General features: G+C 39.7%; 2 protein-coding genes across 4 annotated transcripts; both read right to left on the reverse strand.

Annotated features, from left to right (window-relative positions):
• Window positions 1-4,655: 4,655 nt before the first annotated feature.
• LOC117264420 (ubiquilin-1-like) lies at window positions 4,656-12,823 on the reverse strand. The gene is made up of 11 exons (XM_033638357.2): window positions 12,453-12,823; window positions 12,129-12,271; window positions 9,824-9,948; window positions 9,423-9,685; window positions 8,901-9,062; window positions 8,636-8,804; window positions 8,224-8,345; window positions 7,873-7,956; window positions 7,092-7,207; window positions 6,796-6,964; window positions 4,656-6,145 (listed from the first exon to the last, which is right to left on the reverse strand). The coding sequence occupies exons 1-11, from the start codon at window positions 12,582-12,584 to the stop codon at window positions 6,002-6,004; spliced, it is 1,629 nt and encodes a 542-aa protein (XP_033494248.2). The 5' UTR covers window positions 12,585-12,823; the 3' UTR covers window positions 4,656-6,001.
• A 1,251-nt stretch (window positions 12,824-14,074) lies between these two features.
• On the reverse strand, window positions 14,075-22,799 carry gkap1 (G kinase anchoring protein 1). 3 transcript variants are annotated; one of them, XM_033637181.2, is made up of 12 exons: window positions 22,730-22,799; window positions 22,026-22,292; window positions 19,804-19,962; window positions 19,305-19,382; window positions 17,772-17,907; window positions 17,625-17,653; window positions 17,278-17,439; window positions 16,799-16,885; window positions 16,428-16,491; window positions 16,232-16,302; window positions 16,063-16,140; window positions 14,075-14,583 (listed from the first exon to the last, which is right to left on the reverse strand). In XM_033637181.2, the coding sequence occupies exons 2-12, from the start codon at window positions 22,272-22,274 to the stop codon at window positions 14,542-14,544; spliced, it is 1,155 nt and encodes a 384-aa protein (XP_033493072.1). In that variant the 5' UTR covers window positions 22,275-22,292; window positions 22,730-22,799; the 3' UTR covers window positions 14,075-14,541. The 3 variants fall into 3 exon arrangements, with proteins under 3 accessions (XP_033493072.1, XP_033493054.1, XP_033493064.1); XM_033637163.2 differs by having other exon boundaries at window positions 22,630-22,787; XM_033637173.2 differs by having other exon boundaries at window positions 22,646-22,781.
• Window positions 22,800-23,422: the final 623 nt, after the last annotated feature.

Genomic DNA, 23,422 nt, shown 5'->3' on the forward strand with positions numbered 1-23,422 from the left:
CGTGTTTAATATTCTATTTTGCTTTGACAACAGACCAAAACCCAAAGATACTCTGTTTACAATCACGAGAGACAAAGAAAAGCAGCAAATACTCACAATTCAGAAGCTTGAACAAGGGAATGTACAATCATTTTGCTTGATATCAAATATATAAATGATTAATGACTTATCAAAGTAGCTGCCTATACTTTTTCTGTCAGTAGACTAATTAATTAATCAGCTAATTGTCTTAGTTTTACAATGAACTCATTTATATTTTAGAGAATAATGTTTTTTCCTAATACCTAAAATGTTAACTTTTGTATAAAGTTTTTAGAACTTAGAGGCGACAGTTAACTGGCAGACAGAAGAATCCCAGGCCTGTGGAAACATGCAGCTAACTATAATGATTCATCCTTTTTTTTTAACAAATTCTACTTAATTTAAGACATTTGCTTTTTTGTTTCATATGTCTCCAGATCTTTCTGTTCTCGCCTCGGCATTACAAGTCTCTCTCATCTGCTCTTCAATAGATCTTTAACAATCTGAGCTGCTTTACTGGAGTTTCTGACAACTTAGCATCAGTAAATGGATTAGTTTAGTTTCAAGCGACTGCAAATCATGTTTTTATATCATTTGATCTGTCAAACCACGTTTCATGCACTCACATCACCTGCCAGATGCACCGACCCATCTTAAAGTACAATCTTCACACTGAATATGTTAAAGTAAAATGATTAAAGGGATTTAGATTAAACACCTTAATGCTACACACTGCTGTGAGGCAGGTTCAAAAGTTCAAAGTTCTTTTTTTAAACTGTAGTGTACTGAAAGTCTTAATAGGTAACCTAATGTCTGTTTTATCACTGTTACAGTTAAACAAGTGATGTGTTTAGTTTTGTTATATTTTGGTATTGAAATCCACCCTGAATTCAGCCTCCTGCTGGAATCAGAATAATCCAGATTTTTTTTGGGATAAAAGGCATCCTAATCTTAGTTAAAAAGTTTTGAACACATACTGAAGGTTTAATCAAGATCAAAACTAAAACCGGATTACATGACCTAATGCGATTCCAAAATCTTTGTTTCTTTTAAACAAATCATTTTCAAGATCTGATCCAATCCCATCAGTTTACTTCTAAACAGCTGAAAACACACACACACACACACACACACACACACACACACACACAGAGGTGACCATGACCGCGATGCCACCACACACCCTGCCAAACACACACCAACACTCAGCACTGTCAAGCTGTTTTTGTGGTGTGACTCATCTGCAAACCTCAACTCGAATATTTTAGGAGCTTCTAATCCAGAAAGAACCCCTTGGCTACTCTCATATCTCACACATCCAGACGACACAGCATACATACACACACACACACACACACGCACACACACACCACCAGAGATTAAAACCCCCTCAGTCTGGCAGCAACAGAGAAACACACATAGGTTGTCAAGTGGATCACATACACACAGATCTGATGTCAGAGTCTGTGTCATGTGTTAATCCACTCAGTCTCTGGGAGTGAGGACACAAAAGCAGGGCTGGAAAACAGAGCGCGCACACGCACACGCACACGCGCGCGCACACACACACACACACACAGACTTTAATAAGTGGCTGAAAATCACCTTTAAATATTACTTAATGCTTATTTGGTGTTAGTTAATGGAAATAAGTACAAGTATGTCATGTTTGCATGTTTGAGCTGAACATGCAGACACAGATTTCAGGGTCATGATTTACGCTACATCTAAATAACATGAGAATAATAAAGAATCAAATAACACATTTGTGTCACAGACTAGATAATAATATATTGTGTGCCAACACAGTTGAAGCTGTACAAACCAAAACAGTTGATGCTACTTAAGAGGTTAAGTGAAACTGCCCTCTAGTGTTAGTAGTTGAGTAGTACAAGAGTAGATGTAAGTAATGCAGAGAACAGCAAAGTAAAATACCTACTCAAAAGGGGTTGAATAGGTTGGTGAATTATATTTATTAAAAAGGATGTATAATGTATGTTTTTAGTCAGTCAAAAATTGTAAACCAGTTTGTGTTTGACTTGTGTCTTTATTGATCGCTACACCAACTCAGGATACAGCATAATGTGTTTTAAGCCTCAAACTGGGAGAATTTCTGTTGCTTTTCTTTGTTTAATAAAATCAGAAATTGGATTTTGAACTCTTAGTTGAACAAAAACAAACATCTTGATGTCATTTTGGCTTCTGGGAACTTGTGATGGATATATTTTTTAAACCTTTTTTTTTAAACATTTTATGGACTAAAAGTTAAATCATAAAAGAAAAACAAACGGCAAAGTTGTATAGGGCTGCAACTAATGATTATTTTCACTGTCAATCTGTTGATTATTTTCTTGACTAATCGATTGGTTGTTTGATCTATCAAATGTCAGAAATGGTGAAAAATGTCAATCATTGTCTCCCAAAGCCCAAGATGACATCCTCAAATGTCTTATTTTGTCCATAATCGAAAGATATTCAGTTTACTGTCACAGAGACTGGAAAATATTAAAATTTGAATTCAGATATAAACATTTTCTTTATAAAAGAGGAGTCAGATAATTGATCATAGAATTAGTTGGGGATTTGACTGTTGAGAACTCTAGATAACTGATAATGAAATAATCATTTGTAGCAGCTATAAAACAACTACTGTCGTATTAACTGTACTTTTAATCCTACTGCAGAACAACTGCTAACATTACAATAAACACAGAGCCATGGAGAAAACATAATTAAAGCAGTCATAATTTGTCATTGTCATAATTCATGTGAAACAACAAACAGTGCATAAGTACATGATTATGGGACAACAGAATTATGTAAGCTGACTTACATCAGATCCACAAGTCAGCTAGCTGAGTGGAAGTATGTTGTTCAGTCAGTCGAAGTTTAGTGAAATCCAGAGGGACACAACATGCACCCCCTCCTCATGGCACAGAGACACTGTAGCATGGTGTCTTTACTGGAGCTGTGTTTAACATAAGGTTAAAGGAAGAGCAAAAAAATCCCAGGTATTACCAGTCAGTGCAGTGAAAGATGATGAGACACAAAGAGCAGTCTCACCTGTGTAAAGTTAATCATTATCAGCAGGTTGTGTTGTTCCAAAAGTCTTAACATCTTTCTGTCTCAGTTTTGGACTCAAATCCAAAACCAGGCTCAAATTAAATTTTCTCTTGGGTGAGTGAGTTGAGAAGATTTACTGTGCAAATCAGAGTTTTCTGCGCCTGTGTGATAAACACTGACATTCTAGCACGTTTTGACTTTGCACAAAGTGAAGCTCTCATCATTTTAAACACACACAAGTGTAATTATCTCCAGTGTCTGCTCTTTAGAGCCTGTGGTGGATAAGACAGAAGAGCAGCAAGGGAGGGAGGGAGGGAGGGAGGGAGGGGACAGCACACAACAGATTGTACCCCTGGTTCACTCTGCTGACTGAAAGCAGAGAGTGTGAATCCTCTGTGTGCTTCCAGCAACATCTGACTGTCTCTGGGTGTTACGAGCTCTCATTATCGTCCAGGTGGCAAGATGAAAAGAGGCCTGAGTTTCATGGTGTTGCACAGAGATTAATAATACATAACCTGACTCTGAATATGTATGAAACTGCTACAAGTCTACAGTATGTGAGGTGGATTTAAGTACCAGGTACAGACCTGTACCTGTGTATTTCTGTGGCTCAATTTACATTCTTATGTACTCACATTTGCTTTTTTGAGTGCATAAGTGCATTCACACTGACAAGTAAGGCAAATTGCAGTGCACGATGAGTACCTGGATAGAGTACTCATAAAGTTGAGTGTGGAACACTTGACACTTCTCACCCTCACTACGGGTAAATATGGGTTTAGACCAAATACATCAACATCAATGGCATTAATGGAATTAACAGGAAATTACTGGTTGTATTGATAACGAGAATTATGGAGTAGGTAGTATACATAAACCTTGACATATTACTCAAAAAACTGGAAAGATATGGTGTAAGAGGGGTTGTGTTGGATTAAGTAAAAAGCTATATTGGACACAGACAGCAGTTTGTGCCTAAACATAATTGTTGGGGTCCCACAGGGGTCAGTTTTAGGTCCCAAATTTTTTATTTTGTACTTAACGTATGTATGTATGGTGTCCAGAAAATTAAAATTTGTTCTATTCGCAGACAACACCAATGATCTTTGTTCTGGGGAAAGTCTGCAGCAGCTTTTGGAAGAAGTCACGACCGAAATGAGTAAATTTAAACAATGATTTAGCATAAATAAATTGTCTAAGAAGAGTCTGTGTATTTCAGTGTATGGGGTGGACTTGTGGAATGGGCTGTGTGATGAGTTGAAAAAAGGCACAAATATAATTCAATTTAAAAAACTATACAAAAAAGATGTTTTTGGCAGATACATAGAGGAGGAGAGGTTATGTTAGGGGAGTGCATATTCATTTTGTAACACTGGGTGGTACTTGGACTGTAAATAAATTAGGTTTATGACTGTTGTTGTAAATAAACTTGGGATAGTTGTATATTAGTTGTAAATAAATTTGGGAATTTGTATTAAAATTGAATTAAAAAATGAAATGTAAGAAATGGGTAGGGACATGTAAGTTTTACTTCTACCTGCTCCTTGTCAGACACTGTTATCTTTGTCTAGTTTGTTTTTTATTATTTTTAAAGTTTTGGTTTGAAATTAAGTCATTCATTCATTTATTCAATGGTCGCCATCTTGGCTACATAGCAGAAGGGGAGGGATCACCAAACTTGTGAAAATGGTGGCAGTGGAAGCAGCTGCAGTTGCTCCGGTGAATAGGCAAGAGGACAAGCCAGCAGATATTATGGCCAGCAACAGTCTGGATGCACGCATTATAAGTACATAGTGTACACAGTGTACTACATGGCTGTGTACTATGACACAGCAATAGTCTCTGAAAGGGTGAAAGTGATTGCATTCTTTCCTTTCTACCCTAATATTAACTCGTGTACATTTACTCAATTCATACAAAACATGTCAAGTCAGTTTTACATGTATTTATACAGCCAAATATCACATATCACACCTTTTCCTCAAAGGGATGCACAGTCTGTAAAGCTTACGGCACACACTATTCAAATAAGGAAAAACAAGTGTGAGGTGTACTGAGGTAAGGGCGTCAGTTATGCAGTGTTGGGAAGGTTATATTTGAAATGTAATCGGTTATAGATTAGTTACCCTGTTAAAATGAAATAAGTCATGTAAATATTTTATTTACTTCATCAAAGTAATGTAACTTATTACATTTGATTACTTTTCAAACAAAAGCTTTAAACTGGGTGATAAAGCTGAAAAATATCTGAAAATATGCTATGTCAGAAGAAGTGCTTTATTCTAAGTATAAGCTTTCTACCAAAAAGAATATATTCAGATGTAACCCCTTTGTAATTACCAACATTATTTTTTTTTCAGCAACTGTGACTGATTGCAACTACATTTCTTTTATAATTCATTTACATGTAATTAGTTACTCCCCACCACTGCTGTTATGCTTGAAAGAAACATAATTTACTACTGCACACAGAGGTTAGTGAGAGGAGTTACGGAATGAATATAAGTGCAGCAATATAAATATGGCTTGCATGTTTCCTGTGTTTGTTTTTTGTAGAGCACTTTGTAATCGCTGATCATAATGTGATCAAGTGTATGAGCTTAAATATAATATGTATGTGCATTCACTTATATATGTGAGTATGCACAGATCAACATATGTGTGTGTATGTGTACTTGTACATGCTACACAGGGAGGACCATAGAACATATTTTGGCAACAGAGTGAGGACATTTTTGCAAAGTGAGGACATTTAGGCCTGTTTGAGGGTTAAGACTTGGTTTTAGGGTTCAGGTGAGAGCTAGGTTTAGGTTAGGGTAAGTGTTATGGAATGCATTATGTCAATGAGGATCCTCACAAAGATAGACAGTACAAGAATGTGTATGTGTGTGTGTGTGTGCACATGTGTGAGTGTCTGTCAGAGACTGAGCAGATGCTGTATAGCCGTGGTGAGGTCTCCTCCAGTTCTGATGAGGACCTGAAGGTTTGCCTTTCTGTCTCTGAAGCCCATTGAGCTCAGGTGCTCCAGCTCATCCTGGAACTCGGCCTCCTCTACATGAACCTGACAGAACAGGACAGGAGAGTTATTTAAAGGCGTTACAATAACATGATCAAAAAGTATTGGTTAAGATTTCTTGTGCCTCTAGGAGTGAAAATACAAGGTAAAACTTGTTTGTCTCTGTTTAATCTGCCTTTTACTCTTTAGGAAAAAAAAAGAAAAATCAAAGACACAAATGAACAAACCATGCAGTCTATTTAGTTAGTTTAAATCTTGACAAGCACCAGCTGCACTGGCCTCTATGTGTTGAAAGGCATAAGGCTCTTAAACCTCTGACCACACCAAACATCACAGCTGCATGTGGCCAGATGTGTAGGGTGGTACTAAAGAGCCACACTAGGAAAAGCATGTCACCACAGGCTGTCAGTGCAACCAGAGTAAAGCCACTCTCTACATGCGGGACTGCTTGTTTAGGTGCTTATTTGAAATGTGTGCTATGCTCAGTGAGCACTGAACCATTGTAAATTTAACATTAGGGACATGTATCATATACCTCCCTTTTGTCATAATAATAATAAGAGGCCAGCATTGTAAAAAGAGGTTTCTAGGAAGCTTTTGGCCTAAAAACTAATCTATGGTTATATTTTAAGTTCAGGAGAAGTCACATCAATTACAGGAGAAGACAACCAGGTTATAAGGAAACACCAAGGTACCCCATGATCGGTGTTCGCCAGCGCCTGTAGCATCTGCTGTACAAACTGCTGCTGCTGCTGCTGCTCTGTCGTCATGGCAACCTCAGGACCACTTCCTGATTGGCTGTTGAGGACAGAGTCCGAGGCTCGCTCAGGGGCAGCATTAACACTGACTCCAACGTTTACAGTCCTGCAGGACACACATGGTGGTAACTCATGAAAAGTTTAACTTTAATACATTAAAGTGCTGCGTCAACCATCTTGTGAGTAATCTTCAGGTTGTACTGTGTGTGTTTATTTTGTATATTTATACTCACGCAGGTATCAGTGCAGGAGCCTCTGCAGCCAGAGTCTGTAAGCCCTGTTGGATGTGTAGCAGAGCCTCCATGGCTCTGGGGTTCAACATGGCTGCCAGCAGCTCTGGACTCTGCATCTAATAATAATTATCACTGACCGTTAGTAATGAAGATATTAATCACAAACAGCAAACTACACTGCTGAGTGCTGTATCTGAAGATGAAGTCCGTTATTTTTTTCATGAGAAAACATTCAGGTGATGGACCCTTAGACACACATTACTAGTTTGGCTAAAAAGTACATGACCTGCTTACAAATTAACCATCTGCCTTAAAGGTATACTATGCAGGAATTGTTGGTTACTGATGGTAAACATGCTCAGAAGATACAATGAAAATGAGAGCCAACCTCAGATTCACTCTCGTTCGGAAGCTTTGTCCCCTTGGCATTTTGCCTCGCTATATTTGCATTGTATTTGGAGATGTGTCCATAATTTTCGTAGCTTCCTCATGGATGTGTGCTGCTTACAGTCAGGCACATGCTTGCTACAATTTTATAAAGCCCCAGCCTCACCTGAGCATTGTGGGGGTACACAGGTGATGACTGAGAAAGATTATTTTGGTATGAGTCTATAAATTGCTTTTTGGAACTATGAAATCCTGCATTGTATACCTTTATGGTGGCTATTTAGGAAAATATGATCACATACAAGACATTTTTCTTAAAGTTGAGCAAATCATAATACAGTTTGTTATCTAGTTGCGAAAAGTGAGAGTTTAGTAGTGAGGAGAATAAACTGACCTGTTGCAGGAAGAGAGGGATCTGCTGTCTCATCTGCTGCTGCAGCTGAGGATTTCCTGAGAACAAAGGGTGGCTCAGCAGCATCTGAATGAGTATGAAAATTGGGCTTTAGGATCTGTCCGAGGGTGTTGGATTTGAGTGGAAAGATTACCGGGATGTGTTAACAAGAAGTAGGGAGGGAGGATTGTAGCCTGGTTCTACGCCACTGAACTGCAGTCTATATGATATTTTTCAGCAACTCAGATGCTCATAAATAACATAAAGTAAAAAAAAAATTATATGCAGTTGTGAAGTGGAAATTAGTGCTCTGATTGCCTGTCATACAATTTCCATAAAATGTGTATGCGTCACCTGTGCAGCCAGGTCAGGGTTCTGTCCGAGGCAGTTGAGGAGACTGCTGACGTACGGCCCAGACAGCAGACTCTCCATCAGTCCTGGAGTGGAAGTGATCTCCTCTAGCAGTGACTGCAAGCCTGAGGAAAGACGGAGGAGACCACAGATATAAGATAATGAAAATCAGGGATAAATGTATGGTGTATGTTTAACTATACAATTAAAATGATGACTTGTTCCTTGGTTTGCCACCCTAAACATAACTTTAAGTACATCAAAGGACAGATAGCTGAGAGAGCAGATGTTTGCATGATTGCAGGTTTGCCAGATTGGTCTGATTACCCCACTATTCCATGGCACCTACTTATGGGTATGAATTTCTACTTTTTTTCTTAGTGTATTTAAACTGGATGGATTTGTATTTTCATGCCTGCAGTAACAGTGCTCTGAGAGTTTGAATTAGCTATGGGCGAGGCGGTCAGTTCTCTGAGAGGATCTGTGGATTGACTGGAGACAGGTGGAGTCTGCTCGCTTTTTCCTTCAGTTGGCTGTTGAGTCCCAGATGATGCAGTCACCACTGAGGGTGCTCCCATCTGGTTCTGAGTGGGAGCAGAGATGAGACGCCAAAAATCAATAGATCAGATTGACATTATCCAAACAGATAGCGGAGGAAAACATCATTTCTACACCTGTACCTGTGAAAATTTTTGCCTTTTTGTTTCAGTCTTCTCAGACACATCAGAATCACTGCTGATGCTTTCAGAGTCGTCCTGCTCTGGCTGCAAATTGCCTTGTGCTCTGTCTTCATTACGCATCACTTCCTCTATCATGTCAGGGTTCCTGATGAGCTCCAGCACCTGGAACATTGAACACGTGAGTGGAAGACATTAGTCAAGGAGCGAGCAGCTGTGTTCAAGTTGCAGAGATGAGTTGTTGAGATGAAAAATGGCCATTCTTCTTCATTTAACAAAGTGATATCACACGCCTGTCTTAAGCCTTAAGCACATTTAAAAAAAACATGTTGAGATGACATACTTTTAGTGATTCTTACTGATCAATGTAGCCTTTTATTATATTAAAACTAGAACTTCACAATAATCACGGTGATACAAGTTGTAACTTGTACACAGTATAATACACTAGACCCTGCCATCCACTACTCACAACCAAATCTGTATCTCAAACACACACTCACACACACTCCTTTATATCCTTACCTGTGTGATGATATCTGTGTTGTTAAGTATATCTTCCACCTCTGGGTCCGTCTGCAGGAGCTGCTGAATTTGGGGATTAGACAAAATGAGCTGTCTGGTTAGTTGAGGGCTGGAGGTGGAGAGGGTGCTCTGCACTAAAGGGCTGCTCAGGACACGGCGCATCATCTGCGGGTTAGCCAACAGCTGGCTCTCCATCTGGCGCTGCATTGCAGGGAAGAAGCCAGGCCCGCTGTTTGTTAGGCCAAGCCTGTCCAGACCTTCCACTGTGGATACAAGATCAGATCAAAAGAAAAGGAGCATATAAATGACCTGGAGAACTGAGTGGGATCTGATCAGCCAACAGCAGCAGTATGAACCCAGACAAGGCAATGAGGGGAGTTCCTGTGCTCTATAGTTCTTACCCAGACAGAGGGGAGAGGTGGGAGACGGTGTGAAGTTATCATGGTCAGGATCGAGAACTGCTGTGAGCTCAGACTGGCTTTCTGAAGGTGGATCACAGGTGGGTGCAACAGACGGATGCTGTGGCCTGGGAAGGAAGGAAGGACTGAATCTAAATCCAGAGTTCCAGTACTGTTGTAAAACCTACATGTGCAGGAGGGGGTTTTTAGCTCAAGTCAAGTTTGACACATTATTTGGAAATCTGAAACTGATGCTGTGTATAAATAATATAATTTCACTCTGATTATATAAAATTATTGCTGAATTTCAAAGCATTTGATTCATCCATTTACAGAAGATCACATTTTTGAGAAACTCTATTTTAATCAATTATCGCAGTACATCTTTTTGTTTAATATTTTATCACTATCTCAATTTGGGTTTAGACCAAATTTTTCCACCACCACAGCTGTTCTAAAATTCTCTAATGATGTGTTCTCATCCTTTGATAAAGGCCAACTTACAGGTGCCATTTTTATTCGATCTATCCAAAGCACATGACATGACATGGTTGATCACCAGCCTCGTCCTTGAGTAGCTCTATTCTATTGGTTTAAAGCAAATTGCTCTCCTCTGATTTAATGCTTGTCTTCATAACCAACGTCAGTGTGTTGTCTTTCAGGGTTATCAGTCTGACTACTTAATTTTTGAAAAGGGTGTTCCACAAGGATCCACCTTGGGTCCACTACTTTTTTCTATTTTGACCAATGCCTTTCCTCAAGTATGTTCAAACCGTCACACCCATTTGTATGCTGTTGACACAGTTATTTACATTTCTAACTCTGATATATTACAAATCCAGGATTCTTTACAGCTCGAGTTTAACTTGGTCCAAAATTTGTTTCATAACAACAGACTTGTACTAAGCAATAAGAAGTCCGGCAGCATGTTTTTTGGTACACAACACAACTGTTCACATCCCCTGAATATGCATATTTATTTTGCTGACCTCTCCACAAAGCTGTCTTGTTCAAATATCTTGGACTTTGGATCAACCCTGAACTCTCCTTTAAGTCCCATATGGATTTTATTATCAAAAGAGTGTATGATTGTCTGAGTTCATTTTATTCATCAATTAATTGTTTTACATGTCAGGTCAGGAAAAGAATAATTTCACAGTCGATATGACCTATTATTGATTCTGCTGACACTGTCTATCAAAACACACCTGACACTCATCTTAAACCCCTTAATGTAGTGTATAATTCTCTATGTAGATTCATTTTGAGGTGTCCATATAGAACTCACCACTGCTTCATGTGTGAACCTCTGAATTGGCTGCAGCCTAAATCTAGAAGGCAAATTCACTGGATTCAATTTATTTTCAAATGTGTTCATTTCAGTTGTCCCTTGTATTTGAAACAGTTTTGACTCCATGTGATTCCTCATATCCGCTTAGATATATGCAATATTCCTTTTCCTTTGTCCCCAAAGAAGTTGGATGAAGGTCATTCCAGTACAAAGCTTCATCTGACTGGAATAATCTTCCTCTTTTCTTGTGATCTGTTACCTCTTCCTGTTGCTTCAGGACTTCTTTATATTCACATCTCAAAATGCCTGTGGATATTCAAAACAATGAATATCTCAAAACAACTTTTTTATGTTTGTAAAATGTTATACTTTAAACTGCCACATAACTATGTGAGGTCATGGTATCTATTTCTAATTTTCTTGTACAACAGCTAAGGGCAGGGGGTGTGGTTCGGAGGTGGTGAGCAAGATGTCTGTATCTGTGTATTTGTAGTGTATGTTATGTAATGTAGTTTTGTCTGTGTTTTTGTTCTGTATTTGTGTTTGAGGACCCCCTTGAATATGACATGCTACATCTCAGGGGGTTATCCTTTCAATAAATTCAAATATATACATTTCCAATTGTTATTGTTTGCAGGCTAACACACGTGTCCCTCTTCTCTAATGCAATAAACTGAATAGGACGCTGACTTTGTCAACCTGTAACACAGGCACAGTATGGTGCAGTTCTATTTTTAGCAGTGCTACATTTTCTACTTTAAAGTGACACTGCAAATTTATTAGCTCTCTATGATTTTTAGATTTTGATAAACGTAGTCCTGGTTAACCAACACTGATTGTCCTGGCGCACAAAAGTAACACGACTCAAAACTCACAGTCCACCTTTATATCTACATGCTGCATGTAGAATACTAAAGACAGTTATCATTTCTACATGTGCACAGTATAGATTATAATATCAAATGTGTCCGTCTGCCTGTGACCAAATGAGCCAACTCCATCTATATTTCTGTGTACCTTTGGATCATAAAGATGCTGAGTGACTCATCCTGTGCTTTGAGGTGACTCAGGAGCTCTGACTCCTTGAGGACCCGGCCGGAGTGGCTCAGCACCAGCTGCTCTGCAGGGACTCCCAGGCGCTCTGCTAGTCCCCATTTCAGCTGTACACAAATATACAGACACACACATACCATAACATCTGTTTGTCAGGGAAAAACGCGGTATGGAAATATTCTTAAAATAAGTGCCTTTAAAAGACATAAGGCTACAACTAAAGCGACAATCTGGCAGTTTTTACGCACACATTAACCAAGTATCGGCGGGTGTGTTTGGCCTCCTGACCTGTCTGACGGTGCAGCCTCCTCTAACGCTGAAGTCTTTGCTCTCCGTAAGACTTTTGATCGAGACGTGGATCCTCTCAGACCTCTGACGACCACCCGGTGTTCCCGGCTTATCATTCACGGCTCCTGACATCTCAGCCCTGCCCGCGCTGACGGTGAAGGTGATGAGCAGACCTGGAGAGGAGCGCGCAGTGCCGGGGCTGAGGTGCGTGCCTGTCCCGATGACTCGGCAGAAAGTTGTGTGGGTGAGTGCCAGCTCTGACCCGACTGCGCAGGGTGGCGTAGATACAAACCCTATGCGTCTTTATTATCTCTGGCACTTTTTTTTAAATGATGTACAGCTTTTTACAAGGGTGGTACTGCGAGCTGTCTGATGACACTAATTCATGCCTTATTGTTATGTAACCGGAGACAACTTAAAGATACAGTACACTGCAAATCCTGATGCTCCCTGATTGAGTTCACTATTTTTTTCAACATTAAAGGGACAGTTAAACCCAAAATCAAAATCATATTTTTCCCATTACTCGTAGTGCTGTTTATGAGTCTAGATATTTTGGTATGAGTTGCAGAGTGTTGGAGCTATTGGAGATGTAATAAAACTAATGGCACCCTGTGGTGCTCAAAGTGCCAAAAAAAAAAACGTATGTGAAAAATTCAACAGCAATGTCTCCAGAAATCATGACCTGGTTACTCAAGATAATCCACAGACCTTGTTGTGAGCAGTTCACCTAGAATTATTTTTGTGCGCAGTGTCCCCATAGCCGGTGAGGTGCTCGAAGTCTAAGATGTTCTTGAATTGCTCTTAGTCTGGCCCCTCCCCTGGGACCACTTTGCCTTGGGAGACCCTACCAGGAGCTATTTGCCCCGGACAACACAGCTCCCAGGATCACAGGGACACGCAAACCCCTCCACTACGTCAAGGTGGCAATTCTTGGAGTGATTACATATCTGATCTGGCCTGGGAACACCTTGGGGTCCTCCAGGAGCAGTTGGAGAACGTTGCTGGGGGGAAGGACACCCGGGGTAGTTCGCTTGGCCTGCTGTCCCCCCAACTCGGCCCTAGATAAGCGGCTGAAAAAGGATGGACGGATGAACGAATCCCACCAACCGAATCACCTAGCAGAGGAAAGTGTGCATCTGCTCATAGACACAAGGCTTCTGCTCATGACAGCGCCAGATGTAAGAATTTATAGAGCCCTCTTCCATTGAGCTGTAGCGTTAGCTAACTTAGTAATGCTAGGTGAGCCAGCAGTAGATGCAAGATTTCTTCTGCACTTTCAGGCAAGTGGATGTAGGTAGGAAGTACACAGTTTCTACATAAAACTACTCACAGCAAGGTCTGTGGATTATTTTGAGTAACTGGGTCATAATTTTTGGAAAGAGACATTTCTGTTGAGTTTTTAGAAATGTATTCTTTTGGCGCTTTGAGCTAAGGCTGGGCGATATGGACAACAATTCATATCTCGGTATTTACAGGCTGACTGGCGACACATGATAAATATCTCAGCATTTTCTAGTAAAAAAGTAAAAATTGTTATCTCTTATCTGCATTTCAACTCAAAGCTCTTAAAGCTGTCTAAATCTTGACATTTACAACAATATACAAAACAAGGGAAGATGTTTTTTTTTCACTGAAAAAAGTATTTTATTTACTTAACAGTGAGAAAGAAAAAAACAACAACAAAAACATACATTTCACTTCTGTCATTTTGGCATTAAACCCACACAAAGAACAGGCACGCGGCCTTTAACAGTACTATAGATGCTTGTGTCTGCAGAGGGCAGCACTGTGTGCCAAGTCACCGATTGAACACAAAGTTTAAATTTAGTCATCTCTGAAAGCTTAGTCATTCTTGTTCAGCCGTGTATTACATCCTGCTGCCTCTGGAGTGTACTCTGTGTGTGTGTGTGTGTGTGTGTGTGTACTTAGGGGGGCATGCATTATATGCTGACATGGAGTCCCAGCTAGAAAAAAAAAGAACCAAATAAGGAAAGAAAACCCTGATTATGAGATCAGTTGATTTTTTACTTCATTTGTTCATCCATTTATTGAGTTTTGCTTTTAAGATCTTTTCTGTTTTGGACCTTCATAGATCCATCTCCGAGCCTTTCCTCCCTTTCTTGTTTCCCTGCCAACCAGAAAAACCCAGAAAGTGCAGAATTGTTCATTATAATATTACAACACATTGTATTTAAGGTACAGGTTGATAAAAATACAAAGTGGGAAAAAAAAATCATTGAATGAAATTCCCTGAAGCATTATTAAATAGTGCAAAGTGTTACTTTGAACTTAAACCAAGCTTACTTCTACTTTGACCTCAGCTGGGTGTAGTGATAAACTAAAGCCCCGTTTCCACCAAACACTTTCAGTATGGTACCTTTGGAACCAAATGTAACCCTTCAGACATGGTACCTAGAACCTAGCGTTTCCACTGCAAACAGTACTCTTTCATGTGGGTGGAGCTGTTGTCACTCACTGCTCCGTCCAGCACTCACTGTTTCCTCATTACCGGTGACACAGATGGAAGTCTGCACCTTGTTATCATCCACAGAACAAAATAGAACAGGCTGCAGTGAGAGTCTCTCTCCATGGGATGTTTAAAAATAGCGGGTTTGTGCATTTAGTCCTTCTCAGTTAAGCTCAGGGGTTTTGAGTTGCTGTAGCCCACAGGAATGACGCTCCGAAAGGCTTTTTTTCCCTGAGTGAGGATTAGAATATATGGAGTTCACAAAACCCTGTTAAATTTTTTTTTTTATTATTATTTTTTATTTTTAAACGCTTAAGATCCGCTCATTACTAAAACTGTATGTCATCCAAGAGAAACAATAAAAACTAAAGTAATGATCAAAGTTCTCACAGTGCAATTTAAGGTGTGATGATGGATTCATGGCGTCAACTCATGCATTGAGTAACATTTTAAGTAAACGTTCCACCTTAAAAGTTGCCGCCAGTCGGCCCAGTGAATTAAATTATTTTTTCTCAGCCTACAGCTGCTGTTGACTAATACATGTAAAACTTGCCACAGTATGAACAGTAGTTACATGAGCCTCACAACAAGTCACAACTCAGCCCTGAGCAGAATGACCATCTGCTATTGACCAATCAACTGACAGATCTGTGTGCTAGGTACCGCAACAGAGGGGGGACCAAAAATGGTGACGGTACAGAACGATTCTATTGGTACCATCCACAACTTTTCACAGTGGAAACAGAAAAAAAGCATACCAAACTGAACTGAACCATACTGCTCGGTGGAAACAGGGCTTTAGTTACACTTTCAGTACTGTATTTCTGTGCTCTGGCCTACTCACACTGCAACTGCTCTCACTTCACCTGACTCACTGGCTGCTTCTTGTCTTGTCTACAGGAAAAAAAAAAGATGGGGCATGGCATGCACACATACGCACCCATGTATACAGACACATATGAACATCAGCTAATACACAGGCCATCACATTCACACAGCGGATCTTAGGTTCTCACAAGGTAAAATGTAAGACAGCATCGCATCTATCTAAAACTCGACCCTTAAATCTGAGTTCTTCTCTTTCTTGTCACGGTGATATTACCATAACAGAAGTAAATGAGTGATTGTTTTTAATCTCACCTGATGTTTCGGTTGTTCTGATTGCAGACCTTTGACTTTAGATCTTTCTTGTTCAAGTGCAGCGTGTAATGATGCTACCTAAATGAAAAATTAAACAATTCAAATGTACATAAATGGATCTCACACACCTGTGTTCCCATCTCATAATCGCTATATGACCATCACGCACCTGTAATGACAGTTCTTCTTTTATGTGTAATAGCTCTTCCACCTGTAGAAGAAGTTCTGCTTTGTCTTTCACTGGAGAAGAGAAACATCATGAAACATAAGACAAATTGTTCTGATAATCGTTAGGAAAGACGAGAAAAGGACAGAAGAAAAGAAGGGAGGCCTATCTGGTTTAATTTTGCCGATGTTCAACTCACTCTCTCCCTGTTGGAGCATTTTAAGAAGCTGGGAATTTCTTGTTTTCACCTCTCTGTATTTCCCCTGCAGAGATGAGGAGCAAGAAGAAAAACTTTATTTGTTGTCATAACCTCTCAGGTAAATCATCATTGCCTTAATCCTTATTTTTCCTGAACAGTATCACTTTAAAACAAAGCTCAAGGCATTTATGTATCAACTAAAAGGTCTGTAACCAACAGTAGTAAAAGCATATATCAGATGAAAGAAAGGACTGCTATAATCTCACACAGGTGGTGTATATTTATATACAACAAATAAACATTTCTTTGCATTTTCTAGCAAATCAGGGTGACATTATAGAACGGTGGGGAAACTGTGTATGACTGCTGACCTCCCACTGTGAAATGTTCTTCTTTAATTTGTCGATTTCCTGGTCTTTCTTCTCCAGGTCGTACTTCAGCTGCTCTGCTCGGGGGTCCTAACAGGAAGGGCAGGTAAAAAGAGCAACTCAGGAGATGTTCATACTTTCACGCTAATTGAGCTAAGCAAGGAAACTTGAGATTCATAATGAACCGCAAGTGACTCGTGAATGTGTCAAGCTTGTAAAAACACACTTCATTTTGATGTATAGTGAATTTCTGGCACAGAGTTTTTATTTTGAAGTGCTGTTTCCTTTTGTAGAGTGAATGACTAATGACCAACGTCTTGACAGAGAGAGCAAACTAGCTCAATGACATGGCCGAACAAAAGTATGATGCTGAATATATAAAACTGCGTGGACCTTGAACTAATGACTCAGGACAAATCTGGACCCATTAAAAAATGCACAAAAAGACAGCTGTACATATGTGTTTCTATCCGTCTACTCACCGGTTCATGTTCTGTAGATGTGTTGACTTCCTGTCCCTGGCTGTTGGCGTACTGCTCACGTCTCTTCTCCTGTTGAATAATTCGAGTGACATCATCCTCAAGCTTGTTAAAAAAACGCTCCTCCTGCCCGGTTCCCAACGCTAGGTTAGTCACTCTGGCGTCCTGGACGGGAGAGAGGTCAGTGTTTCAATAGGGATACATCACATCATATATAACATATCTAACCCCAAATGAAACTCTGTAGATATTACTGACAGGTTAATATTAATTCTATATTTATATACAATAGGGTTCTGACATGACAGCACAGATTAAGCAAAGAACAGATACTCTGGGACTTTCCTCACCTCCTTCTCTTGTTTCTTACTCAAATGTTCTGCAAAGAGACAAAGTACATTGACATTAATATTAATCTGAGCCTGCTGGGCTACAGACTGCGACACACAACATCATAGTGTGACAGCTTTTGAAAGTGATCAGTAAGGTTATCTCACCTGCACTGCCCTCAGCCTGGAAGTCCTGCAGTGAAACTGTCTTTTTGTCTTTTGCCTGCTGATTCTTCTTTTTGTCCTTCTTCCCTCCTCCCTCTTTTCCTCCTCGTGACTTTGGCGAGGATGCGTTTGTGTTGTGCTGAGGGAAAGCAGATCATTTGACTTTAACTTAAAATTAAGGTTCTTTTCTTATAGTTACTATTTACAACAAACTACATTAAATAGCACTTTAAAATTAAACAGAACTCAACCTCCATTCATGATAGAAATGATTTTAAGGAATATGATGAGCAGGCGCCCCATGTACAAGGCTGTAGCCGCAGCGGCTCGGGTTCGACTCCAGCCTGTGGCCCTTTGCTGCATGTCCCTCCCTCTCTCTCCCCCTTTCACACTTAAGCTGTTCTATCAATTAAAGGCTAAAACGCCCAAAAAATATCTTTAACAAAAAAAAAAAAAAAAAAAAAAAAAAAATGACAAGGACAGTGATGTGTTTTTCATTGGTTTGGCTCTACCCCAGCACTGGATTTCAAATCAGACAGTGACTACGAAGTTGGTAACATCCATGTTGGGTGAACAGTGTAAAACTTAAGATTAAATTTTACACTTGGCAGCTGTGTCTGAATAGTGTTACTATTTCTACATGTTTTTTCTGATGTAGTCATAAAAACCTTCAAATTAAAGTCAGCATTTTAACACCACACTCATAGTTTCATTTCAAGTCTAATGAGCTGGAGAACAGACCAAAGACAGATACACGTAGTTTAGTTTTGTAAAACACTAAAAGGGGCAACTACACTTGAGTAAAAGTGAGACTGAGTGCCGCTGTAGTGTATTTTCTTATAAAACAGCTTCAGCTAAATTTCAAATGATGAATTTACCGCAGTGATGACTTAGCACATTAAAAAAAAACTTCATTCTACTGGGAATTCTTGCCACTTCATACAGAGGAGCACTGGCATGAACGGTGCACCAAATAAAGAGTCCTGTACAACTCTACTAATCTTTTAACTCTGACCAGGGTATGTGCACTTTTTGAAATTTAATTTAATGCAACAGAGAAAACTGAATACAGCTTCCAAGGCAGAGTAAATGCACACTGGACTGAGTGACATGATTTAAATAAATCACAAAATTAACATGGATATTCTTTTGATATTGGTATACATCTCACATAACAAACATATGCAAAATCACATATACAATTATCAAAATATGATGATTAAAATGTTAAATGCCATGAACTGTGCTGCACTGTTATGCATTACACAAAACAATCCCTAACAAACAACTCCTTAATAAATCTTAAATAACTGCTTTTGGCCGTTTTTAATTACAATTTGCTTGAAATCCTTAATTTAGACATCAAAAATTTGTAAAATGATGAAGTAATATGCAAAACAATATTATTGCTGAGCCCTAATGCACATAAATGCAGACAAGGTTGTCAAAACCTCCCCAAGCTAAGACTGAACACAGACAAATCTAAGTCCAGAGTCCCCTTTGAAAGAGGTGTATTATTGTGTGAGGGCAACGTACCTGTTTGTTTTGTTCAAACTCAAGTTTACTTAGAATTAAGGCTTTTTCCAAGTCGGCCTCATAAAGCTCAGTGGTTATCTACAGGGAGACAAGGACAACAGATGAGAAGAAACACTCACTTGAGGCAAACAGCTGGAAACATCTGTATGGTCAGACATGAACAGTTTGAAATGCAGGTATGTCAGAGAAAGACAGTAACTTATATTTAATGCATCAGCTCTTTTCTAATGCCTGTTACAAATCAAGATAATATGCACCCTTACTTTCTGCAACAAGTTTTAGTAACTGTATTTTAAGTTAGGTAATTATTCTAAGAACACCTTGCCTCTGGCTCACACTGCTGCACACAGCCCTCAAACCAGCCCTCTGCCCCGACCTCTGAACAGCTCTGCTAAAACAGCTGGAAGTGATGTGGCTTCCTGAAGGGCACGTCAATTATTAAGAAAACATCATCTACAGTATGGCTCACCAGCTCACACATTTGTTGTTGTTCTCTTACCTGCTCATCCCTCTGCTTCCACTGCTGCCACCCCTCTGATGGTATATTTTGTTCCCCTGGTGCAGGATTGAGAAGTTCACTGGCTATTCCTGACAGTGTCATACAGGGAGGCGGGACACACGACTTCTGAGGAATCTTCTTGAAGGCCAGATTACGTAACTGATGGAAAGATATGAGATTAATTCAAACACTGACTCCTGTTATAACCATTATTGCTACAATAATGAACACTAACTTGCTCTACTGTTAGCAGTAGAAGTCATCACCATGTGTTTGCATGTACAGAAGAAACTGTCGTCCAGTCTTACAATGATTACAGCCTGATAAGAGCCTTCTGCTCACTGTCGACAAACCAGCCAGGTCTCTCCTTATTCCGTGCCCAGAATAAGATCTACATCTGGTGAGCACACTTTTTGTTACTTTCGTCCTGTTCTCTGGTACAAACTCAAACTGTGTCCACCTTAAAAAGTGCACTCAAAACTGTTCTTGTTTCTTATTACTTCTGTCTAAGCAGTGGATGTGGGCCCCTAAAGTCTTTGGTAGGGTTAGTGGTTCTTTGCACATGCATTTTAACAAGGCTGCAACTTAAAATTTCTTTTCATAGTCAGATCTTCTGATAATTAATTTTTCAACTAATCTATGAATTATCTAGTCTATAATGTGCCTAAAAGTCATGAAACTATCTCCTTGATATTTTCCCAGATTTCACGATGACCTCTTCAAGCATCTTGTTTTTTTCAGACCAATTCAGAGATATTTAGTTTGCAATCATATAAAAGAAATAAAAGCCGCAAATCCTCAAATTAGGGAAGCTGAAATAATATTTGACATTTCTGCTTTAAAAATAACTTCCAAGATTAGTCAGTTATCCAAGGGGTGTGCCATATCATCTTGTTCACGATAATACCAATATAATTCTTAATATCATGAAAAAGTCATATCATGATAACCGCAATATTTCGACTTGTTGACATATTGATGTCATACTGTTACCCATGGCAACAACAAGCATGGCTGAAAACAAAATTATAACTGACTCTGCTGTGGTTTCAAAAAGAGGAGCAGCTTCAGTAGTGTGGAATAAACTGTGGTGTCCTGAATAATTATAAACAGCCCTGCACTTCTCAGACTCTTTTAGCGAGTTACCGCTCAGAGGGAACTCATTCAGCGGCTCCTCTGGCAGCAGCACAGCGTCTCTCCCCCTCCTCTCTCGCAGTGTGCACACAGGAGTCGGTGTCATCAAGTGATTTTGTCATAAATCTTTGGCAATGTAAATCTATGTGACACTCTCAGCTTGACAAAAAACTACATATATGTGAATGTGCAGTAGTTGTGGTATCATAACAGCCTGTCACAGGTTACAGCGTGATGATTGGAGGAGAAATGGCAGAGCATAAAGGTCCAGTCCATCATTTAGGATTTTTTCACAATCACCTGTTGATATATAGATAGATAGATAGATAGATAGATATGTATATATCCCAGGGTACATTTTTTGAATTTATAAGCTGTTTAAATGTGTAATTTGTGGCAGATTTTATTTCGTTGAACTATAAATATTGTATAGAGAATCTGAATGTCACTCTGAGTTACTGTCGTTGTTCACAAACTATATCACAATTCTATTTTGTTAAATGAATTTTTTTTATTTTTTTTTACTAACTTGTTTTATCAACAAGAATATCATAATCCCAAAAATACCCTCAAATATCATGATTTGATTTTAGGGCCTTATCACCCACCCCTAATATTGACTATCAGCTCTACATTTTAATGTAAAACACACTGAGTTTACCTGTCGTGAAATGTGACATAAATAAAACAGCCTTGTCTCACTGAAGGCCCATTTGATCACCTGACCGCCAAAGACAATGCACGTATGTTTTCTCTTCTCTGTTTAATATCACAGATTAAACATTATGGGAATTTCAGGTGTTGCTTTTGCTAAGTAAGCATTTGGCTATGTGTCTTATCAAGCAAGGAAACGGTGGTTAGCTACATGTTTAAGTTGAATGGATGCCAACACCTGCTCAAAGGACTGAAAGCAAAACACGGAACACAATCGGGTTGCTGTACCTGGCACCGTCACCTGCAGTTTCAGTTCAGGTGAAGTGAAACCACAGTAGAGCACAGTCACGTCCATCACAAATCTGAAGCCATGTTTGCACCCTGAAATCACAGCTGTGTGAAGCAGAGGGTCGTAAGATGCTCCTGTCACCCACCTCGTTTGCCTCAGTCTGCTGCTGCTCCCTCTTCTTCTTTTTCTTGTCCTTCTTCTTGTCGTTGCACTGAGCCCCTTTACCCCCGGCTCCTCCTGCCTTGCCTTGTCGGGGCTTCCCGGAGGAGTCCCGTCCGGATTTAGCGGTGGTCTTCCCCGCATCGGATGCGTCAGAGTCCGAATCCGAGTCTATCTGGAGCAGGGCGAAGCGGGAGGCGGTGGTGGGGACGGTGATCATTGCAGACGATGCCATTGCGAGAAGGAAAACTAACTGATGACAAAAGGAGACGAAGAACAATACAGTTAGGACAACTTGAAGCCAGTCATAAAACAACCAGTTAGCGTCTAGTTGCAGCCTATTCATGGGTAAAAACGTCACGTCTCGACCAGCCGCTTTATCTACTGCAACATATTGCACGGTAGCTATGTTTCATCATATCATAGTCGTGGTGATGAATGTAATATGATTTCGACTGCACCGTTGCTAACGGTCTGCTGTCAGCTAGCATTACATAGCATCAAGTTAACCTAGCTAACTGCACAACGCTTAGCCGGTGTCGTTAGCTTCTAAACAAGTGCAAAAGTAGCGGAGCATGACAGTCACAAACCTGTTAATGAACTCACGTCGATGTTTTGTCTCTAATACACCCGCTGACTTGTTTTGAAGCGACAGTGCTCACAAGAAAAGTTGCTAAAGAATAGTTTCACCTGTTCGTTAAGGTGCTGTCGGTTACTGTCGGTTTGCTACCAGCGATTGCCCGAGTACAGCTGCCCGGCGGTGCCAAAAAGGATAAAGGCGAATGGTGAATGATCGCCCTCTCGCTTTATCAAGAAAATTAAAACTGTTGTTTCTTCATTGGCTATCCGATCTGATTGGGTACAGTGTGTAGTATGTGTACAGAGTTTTTAACAGAATTTATTATTTTAAGGTAAATCATTGATTGCTCTAGCAAATCAGACCAACTCACAAGATGCTGCTTGTCATGGTCAGATCTCAGTTGTCCTGTCTTCTCTCATGACTAGAAAGTGGCCCTTTGCTTAATAATTTCTGTCAAATTTGTTGTAATATTACTTCACAATTCGGCAAAGGGACCCCAGAACCGAAGCAGCCCCTCAAACCATGGTTTAGTGTGTGCCATTTGGTCTTTTTTTGGGAAATTTGCACCAGTTAGGCTCAATTTGAACCAAGACAGGTATATTTATGAGCTTGTGGCTCTGTCATGTAGAAAAGCAGAGTCTAATTTTAAGACCTTAAAAATTATATGAAATGTTAGATTATTCATATTTTTCTTTATTCCTGAATAATGTTATGTTCAATCAAATAACCAGAGGAGGGGTAGATTATATTTCTATGTTATTTGGGGGGAAAAAAATATGCATCAAATGTGTTAGTTTTATCTC

This window comes from Epinephelus lanceolatus, chromosome 9, assembly GCF_041903045.1.
Source record: "Epinephelus lanceolatus isolate andai-2023 chromosome 9, ASM4190304v1, whole genome shotgun sequence".
Classification (NCBI taxonomy): domain Eukaryota; kingdom Metazoa; phylum Chordata; class Actinopteri; order Perciformes; family Serranidae; genus Epinephelus; species Epinephelus lanceolatus.